Source organism: Chenopodium quinoa, unplaced genomic scaffold, assembly GCF_001683475.1.
Source record: "Chenopodium quinoa cultivar QQ74 unplaced genomic scaffold, ASM168347v1, whole genome shotgun sequence".
NCBI lineage: Eukaryota > Viridiplantae > Streptophyta > Magnoliopsida > Caryophyllales > Amaranthaceae > Chenopodium > Chenopodium quinoa.
In genome coordinates, this window is record NW_018745454.1 from 6,951,020 (window position 1) to 6,978,845 (window position 27,826).

General features: G+C 33.6%; 4 protein-coding genes across 4 annotated transcripts; all 4 read left to right on the top strand.

Annotated features, from left to right (window-relative positions):
- Nucleotides 1-5,540: 5,540 nt before the first annotated feature.
- LOC110714522 lies at nucleotides 5,541-8,048 on the top strand. Its single transcript, XM_021893054.1, has 7 exons — nucleotides 5,541-5,804; nucleotides 5,917-6,073; nucleotides 6,159-6,260; nucleotides 6,394-6,518; nucleotides 6,618-6,883; nucleotides 6,975-7,065; nucleotides 7,200-8,048. Exons 1-7 carry the CDS (start codon nucleotides 5,664-5,666, stop codon nucleotides 7,608-7,610), a joined length of 1,293 nt encoding a protein of 430 aa, XP_021748746.1. The 5' UTR covers nucleotides 5,541-5,663; the 3' UTR covers nucleotides 7,611-8,048.
- Nucleotides 8,049-8,195: 147 nt separating this feature from the next.
- LOC110713980 lies at nucleotides 8,196-10,294 on the top strand. The gene is made up of 3 exons (XM_021892435.1): nucleotides 8,196-8,538; nucleotides 9,029-9,097; nucleotides 9,691-10,294. Exons 1-3 carry the CDS (start codon nucleotides 8,356-8,358, stop codon nucleotides 9,877-9,879), a joined length of 441 nt encoding a protein of 146 aa, XP_021748127.1. The 5' UTR covers nucleotides 8,196-8,355; the 3' UTR covers nucleotides 9,880-10,294.
- A 5,175-nt stretch (nucleotides 10,295-15,469) lies between these two features.
- LOC110714040 (probable N-succinyldiaminopimelate aminotransferase DapC) lies at nucleotides 15,470-17,960 on the top strand. Its single transcript, XM_021892501.1, has 2 exons — nucleotides 15,470-15,758; nucleotides 16,607-17,960. The coding sequence occupies exons 1-2, from the start codon at nucleotides 15,600-15,602 to the stop codon at nucleotides 17,753-17,755; spliced, it is 1,308 nt and encodes a 435-aa protein (XP_021748193.1). The 5' UTR covers nucleotides 15,470-15,599; the 3' UTR covers nucleotides 17,756-17,960.
- Nucleotides 17,961-24,257: 6,297 nt separating this feature from the next.
- On the top strand, nucleotides 24,258-27,036 carry LOC110714052 (radial spoke head 10 homolog B-like). Its single transcript, XM_021892514.1, has 3 exons — nucleotides 24,258-25,414; nucleotides 25,965-26,193; nucleotides 26,306-27,036. Exons 1-3 carry the CDS (start codon nucleotides 24,534-24,536, stop codon nucleotides 26,468-26,470), a joined length of 1,275 nt encoding a protein of 424 aa, XP_021748206.1. The 5' UTR covers nucleotides 24,258-24,533; the 3' UTR covers nucleotides 26,471-27,036.
- Nucleotides 27,037-27,826: the final 790 nt, after the last annotated feature.

Sequence of the window (27,826 nt, forward strand, 5' to 3'; positions counted from 1 at the left end):
ATGGCCATGAATGTGATGTGATTTTAGAACACCAACATGTGTATGTTTCTTTATACAATTGGCAAGACAATCAATTAATATTTTATCCAATAATTACTCATACTCTAGTGGAGTTTAAACTATAAACTTGATACATGTTAATCTTGTTGGATATTTCATACTCTTCTGGAGTCTTTTACATAATCACGAAACATATGAACTTTACTAAAAGTGATTTCTTCTAGAAATGTAATGATATTTACTACTTCCTCAAATTTGCCATTGTCAATAGTGACTCCTTTCCTTTTCAAAGATACTTAATCATCTTTAGAACCTATTGATTTATCGCGCTTCAGGCGGCATGCTATAGGTTCATCAACAATTGATGTTGTACTTTTCGGACATCAATTTTAAATTAGAGCATTTACAACTAGTATATGATAAATGTTATTTATTTATATCCATCTTCAGGATGGTATCATTTTAAAATATTTAATTAACATGTAGCTACTTCTATTAAATAAATCGTTGATATTTAAGTTATTGTATGTATCAAACTGACCATCAATGTATTTTATTATTTATATGCAAGGATTACATAAAATGTCCCCATATTCCTTGCATATGGGGGTATGGAATGAATCAATCCAACAACCTTTAAAATTCTTGCAACTTTTAAGCCATAAATTCTTTTGGCAATATCATGTATCAAGTAACGTGTTTCTTTTAGCAAAAACATGCTTATATAAAATTATACTTATAGAACACTTATCATGTTCCTCATGCCCAATTACACTCATCTTAAAAAAAACAAAACCTCTTATATTTATAGGCATAATAAAACGTTGATTATGTATAGTTTCTCACAATGTCATGTTTAATTACTTGAACTCATAACACACTTTTTGCTATATATTTAATTAATTAAGGAACTTCAAGTCCATATGTACGAGAATATATACCAATCCATCTACATTTTTCAGAAAGAGAAGGTAAAAATAAGAATGAATATTCTTTATAAATATAAGGAACTTCAGGTCCGCACATCATATTCAATTTACATTCATTCCAATAATCTAACTTCAAGTAGGTACATAATACTATAATTGAATTTAATCACACATCAATCAATATAATGTATATATAGTATGCTTCATAATTTTATCAAATTATAAGGATAATAATAATAGGTACATAATACTATAATTGAATGAGAAGGTAAAAATAATATGAGAACCTACTACTTCACGCTTTAATAAAAACATACCTGAATCAATTGAATCGACTATACCGTCGGATCGATCAATTATATCGATATATTGCCTGATATAGCTTAATTAGAAAATAGAAACAAGCACATAAGCAACCAATATTAACACGTTCACGTTAGTGGAAAACCACATGGTTCATATCATACTTGAAATATAAAAACATAATTCAATACATAAATTATAAATAGTTTCACATGTGCATTGGCTTACTTCGTACAATTTACAAACATTCAAGGCATTAGACATGGGTAAATAATTGCTAAATCAAACCATTTATATTTGCTATCAAGCATAGAGAAATAACCAAACTCATTTACGGATAAGAAAAGTAATATCAAAATCTAGCAAATATATGTACTACAAGTTCATGAAAACCATACGTTCATAAAATTAACCCCAATAATAATTTTATATACCTTTTAGATTCAAACTAAAAAAAACTCATAGTCAAAACAAAACTACTAATTAGTTATTCTGCATCAAATCCAACTATTCCCAAATTGCTCATTGAACTCCAGGAATAATAAAAATACGAAAATTTGGGAAACAATATAAACATATTATGTAAAGGTTTAAAATTAACAATAACAGCATAGTTGAGAATGAACTTTCCTGATATAAAAAACTAGCCTTATCGTCAACTTCATGTTGTCAATGTCATCTGCTAGCCTGTAACTCATGAAAACGTCAATGAAAAGAAAATAAAGTATAGCCCTTGATTAAGGCTAATCTATTATAAAGTAGTTCTTTGTAACCAAATTATTAATATCGTGAGACTCCTTGTACTAGTCCCAAATAAATTAATGAGGATTGAGAATGATATGAGATTCTTGAAACGTGTGATTTCATTATTAAAAGACCAAAACCCATGATCAAGATTAATCTCCTTCTAATTTCTTCCCAAGATGCGACACAACAAGATAATAATGAGTATAATTTAACACATTCAGTATACAACGAATTAATTATTAACCTAAGAAATCAACAATAAAATTTACATATTGAGTAGAGCTTTGGTGCTGATAACGTGTTATAAAATAGAGAGAAATATAAGAGAGATTGATAGAGAATATATCAGTGTATTTCTATTCCATATAATGGGGTATATATAAATACAATATATTAGGGTTTGAATGGATAAGAATATAAACCCTAGATCTAGATTGTTCCGGAATGATACAAAGGAGGATAATGGATATCCACAAATATTTCATAACAGAATTTTAATTTCCATTTTTCTATTTTAGTAGGTTTATTAAAATTCTTATAGATTGCTCTACATATTTCATCCCTATCCCTACCCATTAAAAAAGAGAGACTTGTCAAACGTGAAAGGAATAGTGTAATGAGTGTATAGTCAATGAAAATCACTGTTCATAAAGTTGGCAAAATTTGGCGAGTTTAGATTTCATGCATTTAAGTGTTATTTCATTTAATTTGTTGATTCACCAAATTAAGCTTTCTTCCATTTTTCTCCCCTTCCATTCATTTTCCACTCTTTCTCTGTCATCTCTTTTTACGATTTCAAGCTCTTCCATTTATTCATGGATGATAAAATAAAATTTAAAAGAAAAAGGTTTTTTTTTTATTTCTAAATTACCGCCCCAAAATGTACAATATATTAAAATAACCACCCATTTTTTTAAAAAAAAAATTAAAAATAACCACCCATATTTTACAAAACTTGTATGCTTTACCGCCCTGACTTATACTCCGACCAATTTTCCAAGCATGGGCCCCACATAACTGATGTTTTTTGGTTTTTATAAAAGTTGTTCCTCGATTTATTTCCTCCCTTGTTTCACAAACTATTCCCAAACTTAAAATTTTGTATTTTCCCCTGAAAATCTACCAATTTTTACACCAAGTTTTGCAAATTGACAAGTGAATTCTTTGAAGAGCGCTCTTAAATTTTTTTTACACCAATTGTACGACAAGTTAATTGAAGAACACACTTAAATTATTATTATTTTTGTTTATTAAAATCATTAATTGCAAATTTTTTATGAGGCTTTAAAAAAAAAGCTTCAAAAAAAATTGCAATATTTTATAAAGTAGAATTCAAGTTATACGATTTTTGTAGTTTGGAATGTGTTTTTATTAGGAATTTAATGTTGTAATTGTTGTTCGATTCATTCAATTTGACTTGAATTGGAAATTAGGGTTTTTCATAATTAAATTGGGGGTTTTTCGAACTTAACCCAGATTTTGGTAATTGATGATATTTGTGAGCTTGTTGTATGATAATTGATTGTTTTGTTGATGATTGTTGCATAAATTGTAGGAGATACAATGTCTTTCATTAGCTCATCACCATCCAAGGTGAGGAAATGTGACTGTGGAGGAGGAAGAAGAAATTGAATGTGAAAGTGATTGTGGAGGGAAATCTGAATACGAAATAGAAACCCCCTTTTTCTTTAGTGTGTGGCCAGTTAGTGGAATTTGCCCAAATTAGAGTGGGTACCAAGTGAGAAAAGGAAGGACTCCCTCCGTCCCATAATATAGTTCTTGTTTGTGTTTTTCACTGTATTTAAGAACTAAGAGGAGAAAGTGGATGAAGTACATAATAAAAGTGAAAAGTACAATCACAGACAAAAGTTAGAGAAAAAAAAGTAGAAAAAGTAAAATGCATGTGCAAAATTTAAGAGTAAATTAGGAATTACAATGAATAAAGTTGAAAAGGTGAGAATAAAATGGACCTTAGAGCAACACCAATGGTTGTAGCTAGGGACTTGCTTGCAATTTTCAAAAAATCTCTAGCTACTAGCTTGTCCATTGGAGCTAAAAAATACAATTAGCTTGGTCAAGCAAATTAGCTTGTCTAAGTTAATTTGCTTGACAAAAAAGTTTTCAAAATTATTGGAGATTAATATATTAAAATAATTAAATTTCTAGGGCTAATTGAGAAAGTCAAGCTTATTTAATTAGCAAGCTAGTAGCTAACTATTGGGACACAAAATAGCTATAAAGAAAGTTAGCTTGAAATCATATGTGGCATGTGGCATGACAAGCTAATTTAAATAGCTTACCATTGAAGTTGCTTTTACATGTTATTAAAAAAAATAGAAATAAAAATAATATTTTAGATCTCTAAAATAGGAAAACATGAACAATACTATGGAACAGAAGGAGTACAAGTAAGTTTTTTTTTTTTTTTGGGTGTGTGTGTTTAGAGAGCCACAAGGGCGAGGTTAAGAACCGATACTAGGATGTACTAGGACCGGAAGGTAGTAAAAGTACGAGTAGTAGAAGATTAAAGTTGTATATAGCACTGTCAATACAGTTTGCCAGTTCGGGTTCAGTTCGGTATTAAATCGGGTCGGTTTGAAATCAGTTTAAGTGTCTCGCGGGTCGGTTCCAGTTCGGTTTAAATAGTTATCGGTTCGATTCGGTTTCGGTTTATCCTTGAGCGGTTTTAATTTGGTTCGGGTTGTAAACAGTCCGGGTAGTAAACGGTTCGGCGCAGACGGTTGCAGTTTGTTAATGGTTCGGTATAAACGGTTTTTATCCCGGTTGATCAAACAGTTTCGGGTTGGAAACTATTTCGGGTTTGAAACAATTCGGTTCTTTTTCGGTTCAGTTTATAACTGGTTCGATTCTTTTTCGGTTCAGTTTATAACTGGTTCGGTTTTTTTTCGGTTTAGTTTATGGCAGGAGGATTTTTAGCGGCAGGAAGATATTTTATACTATAATAATAATTTGGCAGGAAGATATTTTATACTATGATAATAAATATTAATTTGGCGGGAAGAATTTTTGTACTATGATAATTAAATTTCATTTAAAACACCTTTTAACTTGATTTTAATATTCTCTTTATAGTAAGCAGTTTGTAGCCGATTCGTTTATAAGCGGTCCAGTTCATAAACGATTCGATTTGCAAGCGGATCGGTTTATATACAGTTCGGTGCAAACGGGTCACGGGTTGTTAACGGTTCGGTGTAAACGGTTTCTATCCTGGTTCAAACGGTTTCGAGTTGAAAATGGTTTCGGGTTAGAAACAGTTCGGTTCTTTTTCGGTTCGGTTTGATTTCAGTTCGATTTAGAACTGGTTCGGTTCATTAACGAGTTCAGTTCTTATATGGTGTAACGTTGTTCGGTTTCGGGTTCATTCACATATGGTTCGGGTCGATTTTCTGTTTAAAAAAAAAGGTTTTTAATCAATTCAGTTCTCATTTGGATCGATTGGTTTCGGACAGTTAAACGATTTTGGTTTGAAATTTGACAGCACTAGTTGTATAGACCGACATGTCTAATTAAAGTGATGCGTTACTGCGTTAGGGAGAAAGGAGTAAATAGACGAACAAATACAGAATTACGGAGTAAAATTAAAAGACGGGACTGATTCATTAACAAAATAGAAAAAGGGTTGGGAAAAAGGCCAAAGAGGGGGTTGCGCTGTGGCGTGAATCAATGGCGGAAAAGGGAAAGGGAAAGGGAAAGGGAATGGGAATGGGGTGGTACGGACCTCTAATAGACCTATCGGCGGCATCTTCTCACGTCGGCGATTTTGTGCAACTTGTCGTATTCGTACATCACTCCACTCCCGTTCAGGTCTGCAGAGCTCTTCATCCTAATTATGTAACCTTCATTTTCTGGGTTTAATTTTAAGTTTTACTTTGTTCGTTTGTTTTGTATACTGTATATTGTTTGGAAAATCATAAAGTACAAATCACGAGGACCAGAAATGGGTAGAGGACGAGGTGAATTGATTCGCTCAGACATATCGGTTGGGGACGAAACTCGACCCACATTCAGCATTACCCTTTGGAATAACAATCTCGCTTCTTCCATCTCTGCTGGAGATATCCTTTTCTTCAGAAGTTAGTTTTGCCTATTTCTTTTCTTACTCACACTTTTTATTTGGAGCATTACTTACTTGAATAGTTTTTGTCTGTTTCTGTTTAGACGTCAAAGTATGTTCATATGCTGGTATGCTTCAAGCCACTTCTGTTGAATATTCTTCTATTCTTTGTCTCATCCATCCTTTTCATTCACTTCTCTCTCAAGGTATCTTTATTTCACTCCTTTTTACTGTCTCTAATTTCAATACTATACAGACCGAAAACGTTTATGTTTCAAATGATTCCTATCATCAAGTACAGTGTACCCGGACTGCCAATAATATGTTCTGTTATTATAGGTGAGGATGATTTGCTCACTACTTGTCGCCTTGTTGGTACTGCTAAGGATAAGCTTAGGAGGGTTATACAATGGGTGCAACGCACTAGATCCACTCTTTCTTATCAACAACCTAACTTCCACCATGTATTATATTCCTCCCCCTCTTTTTTTTTTTTTTTTTTTTTTTTTTATCTTTATCACAAGCCGCTCTCTGATGATTTATATATATGTATGTTATGCTAGACGACTCCAGCTCCTCGAAACTGGAATGTGCACCAGGAGCAAAAACCCCGTCAATGTTTCTTACTTTCACAAGTGTTGCACCTGTCTACTTCCTGTAAGGCCGTTTTTCATGCATCAATTGGTGAAGTTTTTCTGCATTCTCTGTGGCCTGATGCTAACAATGAAAGGCTCTTCATCAGTAGTCGATTGACTACTAAGTCTGACTTCATAGTGGAAGATATGATATGTATTGGCTGCCATCTCTGTGGCTTCCCCTTGTGTTCTGAGTATGATCCCTGTACAACTTTTCACTAAAATTTCAACTCACAGCCATTGTTTATTTTATACTGATGTGTTGATCTTTCTTGATTGCACCAGCTCCACAACTGTGGGTAAACAAAGTCCATTATATTGTGTTAAGAGCTCAAATCGACTTCATACTGTAGGCTTAATATATAGGCCATTTATGGTATGACTTTCTCTTGTTACTAGCTCTATTTCTCTTATTGGACTTTGAAAACATGATCAAGTCGTGAGCGGTGATGTGAGTGTCAAGTGCTTGTTCTCATATTGCTCGTACTTGACTATTCTTGTAAAATGCAGCTATACGTATGGGATGACTTAGAGTATATTCCACTTCATGTTACAAATAAAGCAGCTGAGTTCCTGTTTGGGAATATCATTGCTGAAGATGTGTACCAGTCATACAAGGCCCAAAAGGATGATCAGTATCTGAAAAATCCTTTCAAGGCATATGTTAATGAACAGAATCACGGAAGAGTTGAGGCAAAAGGCATTGGGTTAAGCTCATCAGTCAGGGCTGTGGGATTAGAGATGAGGAAACATAATGATGCTAAAAGTCCTAACTTCTATCTAATATGGTTGATTGTGCTAAGGATGTTGCTGCTTAAAGGGAAAAATTCCTCTTTGAAGTTTGAAGTTCTTGTTAATCCTAGCTTGGAAATAGAAGATGGGAGATTTGAAATGATATCTGTTTCAATGTCATGTAAATAGTCATATATTTTTAAGTATGAAATTTGATCAGGTGTATAATTTTCTTTTTGAGTACAAATTTTTTTTTTTTTTTTTTTTTTGAAAGAAATGATTTGTACTCTGTATCAAACCTTCAATATTAATTATTAATCATAGAAAAATTGTGCTCCGTAATATTAGGAGTTTTAGGGTGTGTTTGGTAAAAAGCTTTTTAAAGAGCTTTTAGCTTATTTTGTCCAATTAGATGTTTGACCCATTAAAAAAGCTAATTTAGGTGTTTGGTATATAGCTTATTAAAAGAGCTTTTAGGGCTCAAAAAACTCTTTTAGAAAAATCTCATTATAAGAGCTTTTTAAAATTAGCTTATTGTACAATTAACTTTTTGTTTCTTAAATACACTAAAACAGGTAACAATTAACAGCTATTTACCAAACATTATTATACAATCAGCTAATCATAACCAACTAGTCAATCCAGCTACTATACCCAGCTAGTCAAACCAGTTGTTATAACCAGCTAATACAATCAGCTACCAGCTAATTATCAATAAGGGCCTTAGAACCAAACTTCAACAATTTAAAGAATACTTTTTCCTATTGAACGAGGGTTTTTGGGGTAGTAAATTAGTAATATCCTTACCCTCCTCTTTTCTCCCAAGTTCCCGAGTCACAAATCTAAGCCAGGGGAGCAAGCATACGAGTAACATTGATCATCGGAGAAGGAAGTGTGTTGGTGGGAGAAGCAAAAGGTCGGAAAGAGAGAGAAGATGAGAGGTGTTGGAGGACCGTTGCTGTGCATCGGAGATCTGCTGTGCGATGTTGGAGAATCAGAAGATAATTTGGAGCACCCAATTCCCCATATTCAAACACCCTCTTCTCCTTCTGCTTTGCCTTCTTCCTCTGATATCCACCTCGATCTTCATCCTTCTCGCCTTACACAACTTTTCCAGGTAAATTGTCTTTAAACTATGTAGTTTCCTATTATTATCAAACCTTAAATTTACTCATTTATCACCCAATTAATTCTATCAATTTTTGTTGCTCAATTCTATTTTGGTTTAATGTTACAGAAAAGGTACAATCTTGGTTTGTGCTCTTGAGTTGTATTTTACTATCAAAGTTATATTCTTCGACGTTCTTGACTTGTATTTTCAACCAAAGTTGTACTCTTGTTGGGGTTTTGGAAGGATACTACTCCCATTTCTATTTCTTTAACAAATTAAAAGGGATATTATGTCAGTCATTAAACTATCTGCTTTGCTTTGTTTGCTCTACTCAAATTTAGTTTAATTTATGGACATTGGTGATGAATAATCACAATTCCTTTTATAATTCATCAAAATTTGCCCCATATTCAAGAATCTGTTCTCACTTCTACTAGTAGTGTAGATTTCAATTCTGTTTAGAAATCAATCTCATTTCAATCATGGCTTGTTATAGGAAAACTATGAGCAATTGAACAAGGCACTTGATGGGACAGATCATTCATGGACTAGTTTGACATTGAAGGTAAACTCATTTGACCTGTATAAAACTCCTCTAACTCTGACTACTAATTATCATAGCATCATGCTACACTGCTTTTGTGTTCACCGGGTTTCTTCAGTTGCCGCTTACCAGAACTATTATACACTTTCAGGGGGCGTTTGGTTGGTGTATTTTTTGAATTGGAAACGGATTCGATTAAACCAATACCGTTACCATGGTTTGAAGGCATGGTAACAATTACCATTACCTAAGGGTAATGATTACCCCTTATTTGTTACCTCTCAAAAACTTGTGGTAACAAATACCCTTACCCTCCTCTTAACAAATACTCTTTATATGGTTAAACCAAACAAATGAAAAGGTAATAGCTAAATGATTCCTTTTCCCCCTCTTATTTGTTTCCTTTCCACTCCGTTTCCACTTTTCAAACCAAATGCCCCCTCATTGTCTTGCTTCCTATTCTTCATTGCTTGTAAACTTGTTTTTACTCAACTGCTTGCAATCCTTTATTCTACAAGAGCATTTGTCATCACGCTTCTCTGTAGTATTCAGCTTCCTTTAAAAAAACCACTTATATTTTTCTTCTTTGCTCCCCTCTCCTCTTCTTCTCTTAGCTGTGTACTGCTTTGGATACTGCAAAGAAGTTGATAGAATCCACCAACTCAAACGTGACAGTGCTGTCAGAGAATGTTGGGGAACTTGAAAAGATGATCGGGAAAGGCGATTCTGCTATAGCAGAGGTCAGATCCATTCATAGCTTAATAAGCCAAAGGATTGCTCCATCCAGTGAGAGTGGATCCTAATCACAACTCACTAAGCATATCTGTTGATAGTGAAGTGTAAATCAACTTGTGCCTTCTGGTAAAAATGTCTGTGGATTTGCATTTGTTTTTCTTTGGTGTATGAAACGATGGATTTCTCTTGTTTAGCTCTTCCCAGAGTAGCATTTTGCTTCGTGCAAGGGGAAATAATCTCTTGGATTGGTTGATTAGTAAGACTGTAAGATTGAAATCTATTTTAAATAAAGAAAATACTTTTAATTACTATTTTTGTTTTGAGTTACAATAGGATTACTAAGTTAAGGTTACGCATTATAGATTTGTTTTTTGGCAATTATGAAAATGAAATTCGTGTAGAAAAACCATTGATTTGATATTGAGCAATGTTTTAAGTTGAAATAGTATAGCCATTGCATGGAGTTTTTACTCTTATTTTTTATTTAAAGGGTATGTACATATTGGATTCAGATTTTGATCATTAACTTTTCAGAAGATCAAACATCCATTAATACCATTAATATATACTTACCATCTAATGTCAAAACAAGCCTTCTTCCGAGATAGGGGTGGAGAAGTGCAATATATTTGTACATTTACTATTATTTGTGAAAGTATGCCTTCGGTTATTATTTTTATATCAAGAGAAATGTTTCGAAGAGCCTGCAATGAGGCAAATGGGCAACTATGAACCACCCACTGGATAGATTGTGCCTGCTGAGCTTTTTGGTAGTCCCAGCCTACAGACTAATCCCATCAGTAATTCAGATCAATGGTTGGCGGTTCATTCAATGCTGGTCTACTAACCACTTACAGACGGTTCTCTGCGGGTAATTGTTTGTAGCTTTTTTCTTCCCTCAAAGGTTATGCTTATGTTTTCTGGATCTAGAATTAAAAGGGCTTGTTTTGATTGTGTTATTACTCCAATATACAGCTCTGATAGATTATTCAAAGAAAAATATTTTAGAGAAAATATTTTGTTCATCTGATGTCAGGTATACTGTTTTGCCAGCTGAATATCTGAAATCTTATTGCTGCCACTATCTAACTTGATGATTAATCTTGTTGGTCATGCCTTTATGGACTAATAAAATGCCTAACGTGCTAAATTCAGGTTGTATCTTAATTGTCTTTGTAGCTCTCAAAATATCTTAATGCATGTGGTTCTTGAAATACTTTTCTTTTTAGTTGCTACACTTTCCTATTTTGGAAATTGTTAACATCACTTTCCATTTTTTACATTCTTTTCTCTCTATCTCTCTCCTACCCACATGGGTCCATCTTAGTTTTCTCTCTATCTCTCTCCTCCTAATGGGTCCTTTGAAGATGCTTGTAAGTAAGATTAACAAATAATGCTTGTGGCTAGGGTAATATTGCTTGGAAATGCTATTTATACATTAGAGAGTGAGGTCATCTATTTAATGGTTGGAATTTCTTGTGGAGTTGACTCTTTACTATCTTTGTGGTTTAGATTATAATGGGTTGCATCATAACTCATAAGGTTTAAGGCCTTTTAAAATGTTTTTGCATTTATTTTAAAGTAGCTAAGGTCGTTGCATTTTGGATAGATAAGGAAATAGCCTTTATGCTATCTCAGAGAGTAGTCAAGAGTAGGATTCCATCTGTTTTAGCCTCTTTGAAGACATTGGAGTAATGTTGATATTGATAGTTTTTGTGCGGGCTATATTGTTGTCCATAGTGACTTTTGATGATCTAGTTTGTTGATTCTCCTTGCAATTCTTAAAATCTTTATTTTTCTATGACTGTTGAGATACAGTTGGATCTGGATTATTAACGTATTGGGTTGACAGTGTGGATAGGAATAATTTAAAGGACCTCCTCATCAATGCTTCCACAGTATTTTTTGTTGCCAATGTTTTTGGGAAGACTAATGTTCCTCTAAAGTTAAAAGTTTGGTGACATTGATATTAATGGTATGCTTCAAAATCTGAGGACTTGAGGCTGGGGTTAGTTACTTTGTTGGGTATCAGGGTATTTATATGTTCTGTCACATTAGCAATATTTTCTAGACTCCTTTATTGAATTCATCGTCAAGTGACTTGATATTTTTGTAGGAGCTTATTTTCATGTCATTGGAATATTAAGTTTGCTTCATTATTGTTTGGAATTGTGATAATGAGGTTTGTAACCTTGTAGGGGCTAAGGGAAAGCTGTAAGGGTGCTGTTTGAATCCATTGTGGCTAGGAAGGAATTCACATATGTTTTTGGGAACCTCTTGAATAACCAACTTTCTTCAGGCCTGACAAAACTCTTTCTTGTGGACTGAGGGAAAAGGTAGTAAGAGAGATTTCTCCATGCCACATGAGTGACAAAGCTGAGTCCTTAGGACCAATTTTTTTAAGTTGTACTAGATGAACCAATTAAAAGGTTACTCCTTACCTGAAAGGGCTGAAACCCATTATCAAAGCCTTTACCAACTTTTAAGGATAGAAAATCTGATGACATGATAATATGCATTTTTTCCCCCTCCCTACCTACCCCCTTTTCTCCTATAATATTGAAGAGTTCCGGCATGTGTTATCCTGAAAATTTAGCTTTGCTGAAAAGCTTGTCATTTACTGCTTATAACTACTACAGGCTTGTGCTCTGAGTCCATTTTTTTTTCTTTTATTTTGTTTTCATTTTTGGCATCATAAAATATAGTTTACCTGATTTGGTCCTAAAATTGAAGTTTCACTATTCCCCAATTGGTTAATACAAATGAATTGATTTCAGAAATCTCTAGATTGAATGCTGAAGTTTTTCTGTTTTTGGATTTTTAGCCCTGAATACTTTTTGTTATTTGATGTTTTGGTTTCAGCCCTTTCAGGTTATGTTAATGTGGCTCTTGTATAATTTACCATCTACGACTGTACGTGCAGCATGTGTTCAATTGTTCATATCTGAAGTGATGATAATACATTTTGCAGATTGCTATTGAAATTATTATCACCTTAATCCTTATACTACATCGTTACACATTATTTGCAACGATTTGACATAAAGTAGAGAGGGAAAATGTCTAATCGTTGCAAATAATATGTAACGGAGGTAGTATAACACATCAATCTCCATATATCTCTGCGACTCTGCCACTCTGCTCTTATTGATCTTACCTAGATGGCTAAATGTCCAATATGCTTAAATGTTTAGTCTTTTCATATCCCCTGTGCCTAAATAAATTGTGTTATATAACTTAACTATATGTCCTATTCTGAACTCTTAGATGGTGAAAAGCTTTAATGATAAGTACTTTTCTCATTTCAAGCGGAACTGTAGAGCATAGTTCCATGGTTTTGTGCAGGTAGATTGCAGAAGGTGTCCATGGTTGAGTTGCCAGAGTTAGAGTTATAGAGATCCATGTAGCAATTGGATCAAGTGCAATCTTCAACGGTTTCTTGCTGACTCGATACTCAAGGTTCAAAGGTTATCTAGCAATTGGATCAAGTGCAATCTTCAACGGTTTCTTGCTGACTCGATACTCAAGGTTCAAAGGTTATCTCATAAAAAGCACGTCATGTGGATTGTATCGTGAACTGATGTTATGAAATGACATCCAAACTCAAGTTGATTAGCCACATAATCTTTGTGAATCCCTTGAGCGCATTTGACTCTTCTGCAAGACCAGTAGAATCTGCATTATTACAATATGCATGTATTGAAAGTTGTTGAACAACTATCTGAGATTCAGAGTATACTTTTTGTACTACCTCTGTTAATTATTATATGCAACTTTGAAATATTTTATATTTCACAAATAATACCCCAAAGTTGCACATAATAATTAACGGAGGTAGTATTAAAATTGAACTAGTAGCATATTGCAAAATTTAGTGGTCTGAATATTAAAGTTAGTTGTATGTTTTGAACTAATCTTAAGTTGTTGTTTTGATCTAATCCGTTCCCATACCCCACCAAAGTATTTAAAACGATGTTCAGTATGTATGTTCATGAGAGTAGCGCCAATTAGAATCTGTTCTTTTCAGATTACTTTCTGTTATGTTTAGTTAAGCTCTAATAAGTACAATTTTTAATTTTATTCTCTCATAAAATATTCAATTCAGCTCAGCTCCTATAAGTTCAATTCTGTTTAGTTCAGCTCAGTTCAGTCAACCACAATAGGCCATTAGAGCTTCTCCCCTTTATGTGTAGTTTAGACCTGGCAAACGGGTCATTAGGCTTGCGTATGGGTCGGGTCAATTTGGGTTTCGGGTCAGTTTTGCATCAATGGTAATTTAGGTCGGGTATCGGGTTAAGTTCAGGTCGGCTCGAGTTTGGGTCGGGTCAGTCTTTAGGTACGATTATCGGGTCAAGTTTAGGTCGGGTCAAATTCGAGTAGGGCTAATCTTCGTCTATGCAGATGTAGAAATTTGACCAATAATATACTACAATTATCAATAATTATGAAGTATTACAATTGAATATTAATAATATATTCATTAGACAATTCCTACAGTACTATATACACAAGATTGTATATTGTTTCATATGTATGATCACTATCATTGATTAATTGGTAAAAAAATTCAAATTAGTTAAAGTGAATATTGGAATAAAATTCAATGTAACACTTAGAAGAATCTAAGAGTAATAGTATTAATAACAATAACAAGTGTTCCTAATCAACTGGAACTCTTTATGAATTACAAGTACTAAAGTAAGTGGACATTTCAACCGTAGTATACCCACAATAGTAAAAATGTTTAATTTAGGCTATTTTCGATAAGTCTTTATTCAGGTAAAGTAATTAAGCCCTAAATCAGTTATATCATTTAGAGTATTTGTTATTTTTGGGTCGGGTCATTTCAGGTATAGTTCGGGTCGCTTCGGATTTCAAGTCCGTTCAAGTCAATCAATTCGGGTCAAAATCAGGTCGGGTCACTTCAGTTTTCGGGTCACTTCGAGTATCGGGTCACGTTTTGGTCAACTCCACTTCGGATCGGGTCATCTTTGTGTTCGGGTTAATTTTGGGTTTACGTTTTCGGGTTTACGTTTTCGGGTCACGGGTATGATTATTCAGGATCAGGATTGGCAAGTCTAATGTAGTTCTACATGACATTTTTTGTAACACAAGCGGCCGAACAAAAGCACATGATATTATAATAAAAGCACATGATACTATAATAAAAGCACATTAATATACACTCCTTCCATTTTTAAATGTTTACTCCATTTTTTTTTTTCGGCCGTTTTTAAATACTTGCTCTATTTCCTTATTTGGAAATCTTTTACAATATTTAATTCATTTCTCTCATCAAATAGACCCAACATAAATCATATTTTATTAATTTCATACTCTCTCTCCTTTAGTTTTCTCACTACTTTTGCTTTTTACAATTTTTATTATTTTCTCTAAATTCTCGTAAAACTCCGCGCTTGGAAAAATGGAGCAAGTATTTAAGGGTTTAATGTTTGGATCAGGTTTGGTGAGATCGGATTGAATCGAGTCAATTTTTATATTTGAGTCATGCTAAATTACTGTGTCCATGCGAGTCGAAATTTGAATCGGATTGAGTTGGGTGTGAATTTGACACCTTCAAGTTAGAGTAATGTGATAATTTTATGGGTGCATCGTGGGGTGGTGGCTAATAAACAAGTGTTAGAACCGAGTTGAGTTGAGTGGGAGGATGGAGACATGGAGTTAGGAGTGTTAGGAAGTTAGACACAAGTATAATACAGTATTAGGTTTGGTTGTGTTTAGATCCCCCCAACCTGGACACGGCACAAGGGCGGCCTCAAATCGTGAAATGCAAATCGTAGACAGCGTCCATTGTACCTGGACATCTCATTCTCAAATGCTGCGCCTTTTTCCTTTTATTAAGATTCCAACTCACTTCCATTGCAGATTTGCTGCTTCTGCGACAATGTCGACTCTTTCCCCTGATATCGCTCAACCCCCACTTCAGGTATTCCTTCTCTCCCTAATTCTATTCTTTAATTTTATCCACCCCACAATTATTCAAATGACTTCTTTGATTAGTGAATTCCAATCTCATTCAAGTTTTGATCGATTCCCTTTCTTCCTCTAATCAAATCCAAGCATCCGCTCTTCTTTATACTTTAATTTTTAAATTATGTCTTTATTTCAATTTCCAAATACGTTGATTTATAGTGAAGGCAAATTGTTAACTAAATTATATATATTAGTTGTTGCTTGGAAATTGGGGATTTCTTAGGGTCTACTGTCTTGGAATCGTATTGCCCATCATCAACATACATACTATTTGTTGGATTAGTGATACTACAACGATGAACCTGTACTATCCTCTGATACAATACTTTAGGATTTTATATGATTTCCGAAATGAAATCTTGAACTTCCTCCTGTTCAAGTATACCAATAAGGGCCACTTAACGACCTGTGGGAAACAAGGGGCATTCAAAGATCTGTAATTTAAGCATAAGTATTGTTGCAGCTCTGTCCTGCTCCTGTTTCACCGCATTAACACAGTTTCAACTGGTAAAGATAACACAGTCTCTCCTGCCTGACTTCTGACTTGAGATACATTTTGGTGGAGTTTTACCTCTACTTACTTGCTCTTCTCCTTTACCCCTTTGCTATTCTTGTTTCTACCAAAATATGTTACTATGCCATGAATGTACCTTATCTTGCTGCAACTTCTTATTACTTACCATAGGAAAAGAGAAATAAATAAAAAAAAAAAAAAAACCTGTCTTTTGTCTTAAACAATGAAAAATGGTGTATATTCAGGTATAAATGTTGTTTCCCTGATAGTTTCTGGGCACTTAACAGGTTGCAAAGCGCTTAGAGAAGTTTAAAACCACCATTTTCACCCAGATGAGCCAGCTAGCTATTAAACATGGAGCAATTAACCTTGGCCAAGGATTTCCCAATTTTGATGGACCTGAGTTTGTGAAAGCAGCTGCTATTCAAGCCATTAATGATGGTAAAAACCAGTATGCTCGCGGCTACGGAGTTCCTGACCTCAATTTTGCTGTGGCTGAGAGGTTTAAGAAAGACACAGGACTTTCAGTTGATCCGGAAAAGGAAGTTACTGTCACCTCAGGTTGCACAGAAGCCATTGCTGCAACCATGTTGGGTTTGATAAATCCTGGCGACGAGGTCATCCTCTTTGCCCCATTCTATGATTCCTACGAGGCTACTCTCTCTATGGCTGGTGCCAAAGTAAAAGGCATCACCTTGCGGCCACCAGAGTTTGCACTACCTCTTGATGAGCTCAAGTCTGCAATTTCAAAGAACACCCGAGCAATCCTCTTAAACACTCCTCATAACCCAACTGGAAAGATGTTCACTCGGGAGGAGCTTGATGTCATTGCATCTCTGTGCATTGAAAATGATGTCTTGGTATTTTCTGACGAGGTTTATGACAAGTTATCATTTGAAATGGATCACATCTCCATAGCCTCTCTTCCTGGCATGTATGAGCGCACCGTGACAATGAATTCTCTTGGAAAGACATTCTCTCTAACAGGTTGGAAGATTGGATGGGCCATAGCACCTCCACATTTGACATGGGGAGTGAGGCAAGCACACTCATACCTCACATTTGCTACTTCGACCCCAATGCAGTATGCCGCAGCTACTGCTCTGAGAGCACCGGAATCTTATTTTGAAGAGTTAAAGAAGGATTATAAGGTCAAAAAGGGGATTTTGGTGGAAGGCCTACAAGAAGCTGGTTTTAAGGTATTTCCATCAAGTGGGACCTACTTTGTGATTGTAGATCACACCCCTTTTGGTCAGAAAGATGATGTTGCGTTCTGTGAGTATCTGATCAAGGAAGTTGGGGTGGTGGCGATCCCAACAAGTGTATTCTACCTGAACCCTGAGGAGGGCAAGAACCTTGTCAGATTTACCTTCTGCAAAGATGAAGACACCTTGAGGGCTGCTGTTCAGCGAATGAAGGAAAAGCTTATAAGGTAATAGTTTTCTAAAACAGTAGGGGAGCGGGGAGGTTATTAGTTAAATGATATTTGTTGTGATTTGTGAACTTCAGATTGTTGAAAGGTTAAGAGAAAATTATATTAATCTTGCCTTGGCGTTGGCTGGAATAATTATGATAATAATGCTTTGTTTTTACCAAGTGAGGACTCCTGAGCACACTTTGGAAAGTGGTGGTTTAATAATGTGCCCAACTTGTATTTGGTTTACTTGTGTCATAACTTTTGAATAGTATATGTAGTATAACGTCTCCAATTGATTATTCGTAGAATCAGACCTATTCGAAAAGAAGGCCCGTGAAGAACCTGATCCTAGATTTATACCCTCTTACTAATAAAGCGTACTATCTATGTACAGAATTAATACATGCAACTGTTAATTACCAGCTTGATGAGAGTTTTAGATTTCTGAAAAATAATTCAATAGCAAGTATTCTAGTGAATGAACCGATCAATGTATGATCCTATATCCTCTATTTGTGCCTTGTTGGTCTGTGGAACACTTGGAATTATATCCACTATTTGTGCCTTGTTGGTCTGTGGAACACTTGGAATGTCTAAAGAATATAAAGCATGTAGGTGAATGCCTGAATGGCGAGAATGCTATCTGTATGTTGCATATAATCACTTGTTAACTTGTGTAAAAACTTTGGGTACTTGCAACTGACTGTTTATATAGTACTCCATGCTGAAAGTGTGAAGATATGGTCCATATGGATAGATAGTCCACTGGTTAGAAGATTTTTGGTCGTTATTCAAGGTTAATCGAAAAGTTGGATTATTCTTGTTAAATTTTTTCAAATTTAATGATTAAAGCATTTTTTCACAACCACCCATTTGGCTGTTTGAGTTAGCGGTTCTACAGTTGTTTATCAATTAGGCAATTACTTCGTACACCGTATGTTGCATTACACAATTGATTGCTGAATATCTGAAAAAGAGGCTTGGAAATTATCTCTATGACTACACCAAAGTAGCCAAGGAAATTCAGATTTCTGAATAAAATTGTTGTTTAGTTATTATTTGTATATACATGTAAAAAAAATCTAATACTCCTTTGCAGCAAAAAAATCTATTTATTTGGGTGATTAAACTAGGTGATTGGGTGATTGCAGCTTATAAATTCCACCCAAAATCTGGTTTAAAAAAGAAAAAAAAAAAAGGCATGCGTTAATGCAACCTTGGACATTACCAGTAAGGGCAGTAACTTTAAAACAGGCCAATAATTGTAAAATCTGGTAACATAATTAACAGATTCTGTTCAAAAAGGGTTCTTTACCAATGACATTAATTTCTATTTGGTAGGGAAAAGGAAATAAATGGATAGATTGGGATTGTAGGTGAGAATAAGAAACAAATTTTGAAATTCAAAAGAGATTACTCCATAAAATGGAGAGGGTACCTTGCAAGTCAACCAAGGCTGAAAGATGAAAAAGATCAGAGTTGGCCAACTAATAATATCTCCTCAATTAATAACTCTTCTAATAACTCTATCTGTTTTTGTTTATAAGTCAAAAGGCACTGCTATTCGTCCAATGAAACACACCCAACTTTTCAATTTTCATTTTCATCTTCATCTCTGTTATTGCTATTTGCTATTCTAAACTATATTACGAAGTTCTAGGAATGATGATACGAGATATATAGTCAAAAGGCAATGTTATTTGCTATTCTAAACCAGTAAACCTTTCCCTTTTGACTTTTGAATTTCTAGGAATGATAATATATAATACGAAGTATATTTATATTTTATGTGTAGTCACACAGCTTGAATATGTCATCCAATTTGTACTACTTCCTTCGGTGGAGTAAATCGGACTCTTATCTCCGTACATTAAGTTTGGTTTAAAAATTAGTAGTCTTTATAAGAAATAGTCTTTATAAGGAGGTAAGACACTATAAGAGATAATTGGTTTAAAAATTAGTAAATCGTACTTTGTAATTTATACGAAATAGTCTTTATAAGGAGGTGTTACTATTTCTCATTCATCATTTAAGACTACTAATTTCTTTATGTTTAAAAATTTGTTTAATAGGACACTTTGTAAAAATTTAAAATCTTGTAACATTTACAAAATTTCAAATTATTCTCTAGGTAAATACTACTAGTATACCACATACTACATACAGTATATAATGAACAAAGTATATTAATCCCAATAAATCATTCCTAATCTAAATTTTAGAACAATTTTAGATATGAAGGCACACTACCAACCCAAAACTACCATATTATGAAATGGTTACATAACTCTAGTACCCTGACCTTCTTCTCCCATTTTCTTATGCAAATAAGGAAATTGGAAAAGGAGGTCCATTAAAGTGTTTTTTTTTTTTTTTTTTTTTGAAAGAAGGAGGTTCTTAAAGTTGTTTACTCTTTTATCTGTTTGGTTTGTATTTGACAATTGGGAACTATATATCAAATAGAATAAATAGGTCTTAATGCACTCGATAAAAAAGTAATGTTATTTAGGGGCTTGTTCTCATACGTTGAAATTCAGTTCAGTTCAGTTCCTAATTTCCTTCTCTTATAAAATATTCAGTTCAGTTCAGTTCAGCTGAGTTTAATCAATGAGAATAGACCTTTATCTAGATTTTCCATTTGGTATCATTGTAGTTTTGGTTTTTCCATTTGTTATCCAATTTTTAGTTTTACTCTACATGGTATCATCGTAATTTTGTCTTATTCCTTACTATAGCATTTCGCTATATGTAACATTAGTTTGGGGCGATTGTGGTCCTTTAAATCTAATTTCGAATGCAAATTTTGATCTTTTAAGGTCATAATGACTACCATTTTTTTTTTTTTTGCAAAAACAAATTGAGATATTTTTCTTTGCACATAATTGAATCACGACATTTTTTTTAGTGTATCCTGTTAAAAATTGCTGAACAATTACAGAGTAATTTGAAATTAAAACATAGTAGGGAGTATGAATTTATTAAAAAAAAAAAAAAAAATCGAAAGTCAACACACACTATATTGCTAATAGTGTTTTTTTTAAAAAAAAAAAAAAAAACTTGAGATTATATATAGCCAAATAAAATCAACCAAGTACAATTACAAATTATAAGGAGAAGTTTGGATCCATCGTAAAACCATAGACGAATACTAGTATTAGGGTTTGTTCACATTTACTAAAATGAGATGAACTGAAGTGAACTGAATTGAGCTGAGCTGAAATGAATATTTTATGAAGAGGGAAATTAGCGGTTGAACTGAACTGAACTGAAATGAAGTAAATGTGAACAAGCCCTTAGTTTGATGCAAAATAAATCAAGTATCTTATAGATAATCTTTAATTATCCATACTCAAGTTAATTCAATATTAATAATATTTAGGATATTGTACTTGGTAGTAGAAAATATACGTACTAAGGGCTTATTCTGATATATTGAATTGAGTTGAATTGTTTATGAGAGAAGGAAATTAAGAATTGAGCTGAACTGAACTCATTGGAGTTGAACTGAATTGAAATTAAACTAAAGAGAACAAGCCTTAAATTCCAACCAGGGTAAGTCTTGTATGTAGCTAACCATACGATGTGGCCACATTGGTTTGTAATAGTAATCTTCATTTTAATGTATGAGTAACCTCATTTTTTTATAAGAGTAACCCTATGTTGGCAATAAAAGTAACCCAAATTCATTATACGAGTAAAATCAAACAATTTTGAAATAAGTATCCCTATTTGTTCATTCGAGTAACCCATATTCTTTTGTTTTCAAAAATGAAAGAATAATTCCACGTATTCAAAAGAGTAACCTACATACGTTAAGGTAACCACATTTATTGCTCATCACTAAGACTCCTATTGCCTTACTTAATTAATTGCCTTATATGTGATTATGTGAAGTGGTCACACCATGTGTATATATATATATATATATATATATATATATATATATATATATATATATATATATATATATATATATATATATATATAATATTTTGAAATCTATCCTTCATCGATATAGTTACCCTTCAAATCATAACGAATAAAAATAGGTATATCACCTTTATACAAGTTAAAATTATACGAGGTTTGAAGTTTCTCCAAAAAGATAAATATTATTTCAAATTAGTTAAAAGTTCCACTAAAACTATTCAATGTACTTTCCTTCTGAAAAAAAAAGGTTTTTTCATTTTTCATGAAATACTCCCGAATTTTAACATAATTCACCAAATTCCATCAATATTTTTTAAATTCATCATATACTATTCAGTTTGTACACAATACCATACAAATGTCTTTTATGTTAATGATCGTTAAACTGTCGTTTCACGAATTCACCGTATATCCACTATGTGAAAACTTTTTTCACCATACACCCAAAAATCATAACAACTGCCGACACTTTAGAGCAACCTAAAGCTAAGGAGGGAGGAGTAGAAAGGCTAACATTCAAGCTCCCTAAAGTTTACTGGTGGCTTTTGTCATTTTTTCTGCTAAACTTTGAAAGTTTTCTAAAGAACAAACATGACAAACTCATTTTAATGCTACAAATTCAATTTAATATACATATTATCATATAATTAATATATAAAGCTAAATTTTTAGCCAGGTTACGAGACAACGACACTTGACGTTCTAATTTTTCTTCAAGTGTCGCGCCACGTAGGATAGATATAAATAGACTTTTAGGATAAAATTGTTAGTTTAGAGTTTTAATTTCGATAAAATTCCAATATTTCAGATGTACAAATTGAATTATAATTTTATTCGAAAAAATTATTAGATTATAATTTTAAAAAGTTATCATATAAAAAAAAATTATATCATAATATATTTTGGAGCAAAGGAAGTAGTTCAAAGCGTAAAACATTTCTAATATATACTAATCGGTTAAAATAATACACTTCACAATGTAATATAATTTTATTACTATGTAAACCCGTCAATTAGAGTCGGGTCATGAGCCATCACGGATTGGGTCACTTTAGGTTATGAGTTAATAAATGTTTAACTCTTGCCCAAAATTTTGGGTGCAGATCAACCCAACGGACTTTGAACATTTATTTTATTTAATTTATTTTTTGCTAATTTTTTTTTTTAAATGTATTAAATCGAAAGTTTCAATTAATAGATAGCAAATAGTCACAAAAGCGCATCAATTCTTAATTTTGTATCAATGATATATTTTAAAATTTGGTATATAGATTAAAAATTTATCTTAAATTAAATAAACAACCCGGGCATCACATGGGCACAAAATTAGTATATATATAAAGAGGAGTTTTTCCCGAGTTTTAAGAGAGCCATGTAGGATTTAATTTTCTTAGCGTGCCATGTAGGATTATGAATTTAAGTTGTAGCCAATTAAATAAGAGATTATTAATTTCTTATACAATTAAATAATTCAAATGACACGTAAGTAAAATTAACGAATGAGATTTTAAAGTTTAAATTAATTAAATACAAAATATATCTTTTGAGATTAGAAATTTTATCTAATATTTTAAAACTAATATAATAACAATTTTAATCACATAAATATGAAAATTATTTTTTTAAAAAAAATACTAACAAACCGTGCATCGCACGGACATTCATATAGTTATTATGATTTAATTTGTAAAATCTCATAAAGGGTAGTCCAACGTCCGTTAACAAAAAAGATATTGTAAAAACTGAATGATATACGGTGAACTTGAAAACTTTTAGTGATGTTTGGTAAATTATGTTATAATTCAAAAAAAAAAAAATGTACACTCATCTTATTGTAAACGGGTGCACAATACAATTTTTGGTTGAGCAACCCCCTTCTTTTAATTGGAGGGCAACTTCATTGACCATTACTAGTTGTCTAGTTGATCCGAACCTTGATCTAACATTACAAAATACATGTATGAAATGGAGATGGCAAAGTGGGCCATGAGCCTACCAACTCCTCCCAAAAAAAATCAGCAAACTAGTTGAAAATATTGTGTGCATATTCTGTAATTATCAATGTTATAAGCGTAGTAGTCATAATACAAGTATGTAGTAGTTATAATGATGAATTGAATTTCCAATATTTTTTTTTTCAAAATACGAAGTAATTTGAATATGTTGGTTCTAATTGAAAGATTAGGAAGGACTGAAGGAGTATTTTCAATAATGGCACACCCCGTAATCCCGTATCGTTTGATTTTAAAAAGCTAAAAAGCTGGTTCTCCTTACCCATAGGCCATTTTAAAATTAAGTATTCATTCTTAAATTAATCTGAAAAAAAAAAAAAAAAAAGAGTATGAGAGGCACGTGCCGGAGTGGCACAGTAAAGGCATAAAGGGAGTTCAGGTCAGAAATCTGTGAGATCCAACGACCATATCTTCCCGTCAATAGCGGAGAAGGGTCTGATCCAACGGCTAAGATAGAATAAGAAATAATGTGCGTCAGATGTGCATCCAACGGTCCTTAATAAGTCCTAGTATTTCCAATTTCCGCATAGGAATATATCGATAATATAAATAGAAATAAACAAAGAAAAGGCTCCCAATCAATAGTTGAGGTTTGATTTCACAATTTTCATTTCAAAACATCTCTCTTCTTTCTCTGCTCTTTTTCCTTTTTTTTTTTTTTTTTTTCCTTCCAAAAAATTATTCCAGAAATAGTTCGTTCGTCGCAGTAGGGTTGTTGGTATGTCGCCGGCCGCCGTGAGCAGCAGCAAAGCGTACGTCAAGCGAATCTCCAGATACCGGAAATAGGAGAGTCTCCCCTCTCTCATAAAAAGTTATTAAAATTGAATTTGTGTTTAAATTGGAGAAGAAAGAAAGATGGAAGGTGGTCAAGGGAAGCTGACTCGGACACAGTCATCTCTACTCCGGTCATCTCCAACCATTCGATCGTCGATTCAAAGTCTATCGTCGATTGCAGATATGTCGGAATCAGATGAACCAGAAAGAAAACTACACAAGTCGACGTCAACATCTTATAACCGGAACCCTAGTGGTATTAGTATTACTGGTATTACTAGTTCCAAAACAAATACTGCTCTCCTAACCTTTGCTTTTACCCTCTTACTCGTCTTCATTTACCTTCAAACTGATCATATTACTACCTCTGAGAATCTATTGTTCGCCCTCATTTTCATCGCAGTTGCCCTCTTTTACCTGGCTAAGAACCGGGATTTCCTTGACCGGTCCAAATCCGTCATTAGGAACTTGTATAGACACCACCACCACCACAGACACAGGAAAGGGTCCTCCGTGGAGTGGTACATCGGGGATGAATCTGGGGAGAGAGATAGCCTTGTTGATTTCAAAAACAAACAAAAGATGAGTACGGTCAAGGAAGGTGTTGAGCTTTACAGCAATGGTGATTTCTACGAAGGTGAATTCCACAAGGGTAAAAGTAATGGAAGCGGTGTTTACAATTACTTTGTGAATGGGAGGTATGAAGGAGATTGGGTAGATGGTAAGTATGATGGTTACGGAATAGAGAGTTGGGCGAGAGGGAGTAGGTATAGAGGTCAATACAGAGGTGGTTTGAGACATGGTTTTGGTGTTTATAGGTTTTATACAGGTGATACTTATGCTGGTGAGTGGTTTCATGGTCAATATCATGGTCTTGGCCTTCAGACTTGCTCTGATGCTAGCTGCTATCTTGGCCATTTCAAGTTTGGGGTTAAACATGGCCTTGGCTGTTACCATTTCAGGTAATTAATTCTCTACCCCTGTCTTTTCCAATTACCTTCATTCATTTATTGTATCATTGTCATGGATTTGTACTAGGTTTTTCTTGTTGAATCATTCCCATCTACAGGGTTTGAAGCTGTCAATGCCTAAACAAAATTCAACCTCTAATTGCCTTTATTTTTTAAATACTTTTATTTGAGTTGCAAGGGCGGTTTGCTTTTTGAGTCTGTGGACCATATAGGATGGATGTGTAATGATCAAAACAATACTGTGCCCCCAGATCTGTTGGAGTATTGTTTACTGAAACTTTTTTTTTTATTTTTTTTAATCATAATTTCTCTGCTTCCTATTGATTACATTCTGTTTAAATCAATGCCTTAGATGTTGTTCTTTCACTATTCATACAAGTATCTTGATTGTGATGCCTTTACTTTGTTTAATTTTCTGTGATGTTCATCCCCTTCTTACTTCTTAGTTCATAGATAAACCTGAATTTTTGTCAAAGATATCTGATTTTACTTGTAAAATCTTATTAAGAAGTTACACTCATCTTGTTTCCTGCTGTTTCAGAAATGGCGATAGATATGCAGGGGAATATTTTGGAGACAAAATTCACGGCTTTGGTGTCTACCACTTTGCCAATGGCCATTGTTACGAGGGCTCTTGGCATGAAGGCCGTAAGCAAGGCTTTGGGATGTACACCTTCCGGAATGGGGAATCCAAATGTGGTGAGTGGGACAACGGTTCTCTCAAAAACCCCTTACCCTCACTAACAGATTCAGTCTTACGAGCTGTTCAGGTAAATCTTTGATCTGACCCCAGCCATTTTAGCACGCGACAAGTTTACTAGAGCATAATTCATTCTGCTGTGGCCTAACGTTTTGTAATGGAATTATTATTGTGTGTTACAGGCAGCTAGAAAAGCAGCTGAGAATGCAATTAACCTAAGGCGGGTGGATGAACAAGTGAACAAGGCAGTGATGGCTGCTAATCGAGCTGCCACTGCTGCTAGGGTAGCTGCTGTTAAAGCAGTTCAGAATAGAATGGATGGAAAATCTTATGATACATATGTGTAAAATAGGCAGGCAAAAATTGCTTTGCCCTGAGAAAATGTAAATTTTTGCCAAAATTTTCTTAACTACTGATGGAAACAAAAAATGGCGGACCCTGGTAAGCACAAGCTAGCCGGAGGTTGAGATTAGATTTGAGGGGTAATTTTTTTTTTCTTTTTTCTTTTCCCTTTTGTTTCTTATGACCTACACTCTAACATGTACATAAATCTGAAAAATGTAGATTAAAGGAAGCTGAATATATAGGGTTTAATTCTGTAATTCCTGCCAAACCTCGTCTATCTCTGGAAGATGAATGGATAAGTATTACGGAGTACTCTTATGTTGTAATGTTGTATAGCTTACATTATTGACTCGATTATTATGCAGCAATTATGAGTTATGAGATTGCAGGTTTTATCTATTGTCAGCAAATACGCAAATCCACCTCTGCCTTATCTCTAATGTTGGAGCTTTGTCTCAGTTCTTGTGGTCGGATTCATTTTTTTAGTTATCTTTTTTTCTATGGAATATATTTAATGTAGAGTATACTCCATATATAGAAAGAAGGATATTTAATTTTCTTACTTCAATTATTAGATTTTTTTATTTAATTATGAATGAGGTGGTGATTAGTTATTTCGAAATACTCGTATTTCCTTCTTTTACGGGCCTACTGACCAACTTGCAGAAGCAATAGAGACTATTACTATCTTCACCTTCTATAGCCCCCGTCTCGAATTATGATAAGTTCATTACCAATTACTAAGGTGTAGTGTGATATTTCTAAGACCATCTTCAATGATAAAACCCAAGTGAGTATTTTCAGGAGAGGGTATTTTTTGCAATGTTTACCAATAAGTTAATATCTAAACTTAACAACTCTAAAAGAAATTTTAGATACTCAACTTTGAGTCTCATTTAAGTTTCAACTTTTTTTATTATTATTTTTTAATCTTACAATATTTGATATTAAAAATAATGGATTTGGTAGACCATAAATTGAAAGTGACATTTGCATATTTTAAAGAGTTTCACCATTGAAAAATTAGACTTCACATGAGTTGATAAAAAAAAAGGGGTAATGCTATACATAGCCCTTAGGGCTATATATAAGCATTGAATTTACTCTTGGAAAATGTATAAAGTTAGGAATTCATGACAAAAACACGCACAAATCAGTGTAATTAGTGTGTTTTTGTCATGATTTTCTAAATTTAAACAATTTTCAAGAGTAAATTAAATGCTTATATGTAGCCCTTAGGGCTATGTATAGCATTTTCCAAAAAAAAAAAAGTTATTTTGTATTCCAATACTCAAACTTGAGTCTCGCTATTGGAGATAGTCTAAGATTGAAATTGTTTGGTTGACAAATTCATAGAA

Bases quoted from the DNA above. Each gene is read 5' to 3' on its own strand.
- LOC110714522 (XM_021893054.1), top strand. From the start codon at position 5,664: ATGGCGGAAAAGGGAAAGGGAAAGGGAAAGGGAATGGGAATGGGGTGG. The intron at 6,074-6,158 runs GTTAGTTTTGCC...GTTTCTGTTTAG, and splicing joins AGATATCCTTTTCTTCAGAA to ACGTCAAAGTATGTTCATAT. The intron at 6,261-6,393 runs GTATCTTTATTT...CTGTTATTATAG, and splicing joins TCATTCACTTCTCTCTCAAG to GTGAGGATGATTTGCTCACT.
- LOC110713980 (XM_021892435.1), top strand. From the start codon at position 8,356: ATGAGAGGTGTTGGAGGACCGTTGCTGTGCATCGGAGATCTGCTGTGC. The intron at 8,539-9,028 runs GTAAATTGTCTT...GGCTTGTTATAG, and splicing joins GCCTTACACAACTTTTCCAG to GAAAACTATGAGCAATTGAA. The intron at 9,098-9,690 runs GTAAACTCATTT...TTCTTCTCTTAG, and splicing joins GGACTAGTTTGACATTGAAG to CTGTGTACTGCTTTGGATAC.
- LOC110714040 (XM_021892501.1), top strand. From the start codon at position 15,600: ATGCAAATCGTAGACAGCGTCCATTGTACCTGGACATCTCATTCTCAA. The intron at 15,759-16,606 runs GTATTCCTTCTC...GGCACTTAACAG, and splicing joins TCGCTCAACCCCCACTTCAG to GTTGCAAAGCGCTTAGAGAA.
- LOC110714052 (XM_021892514.1), top strand. From the start codon at position 24,534: ATGGAAGGTGGTCAAGGGAAGCTGACTCGGACACAGTCATCTCTACTC. The intron at 25,415-25,964 runs GTAATTAATTCT...CTGCTGTTTCAG, and splicing joins CTTGGCTGTTACCATTTCAG to AAATGGCGATAGATATGCAG. The intron at 26,194-26,305 runs GTAAATCTTTGA...TGTGTGTTACAG, and splicing joins CAGTCTTACGAGCTGTTCAG to GCAGCTAGAAAAGCAGCTGA.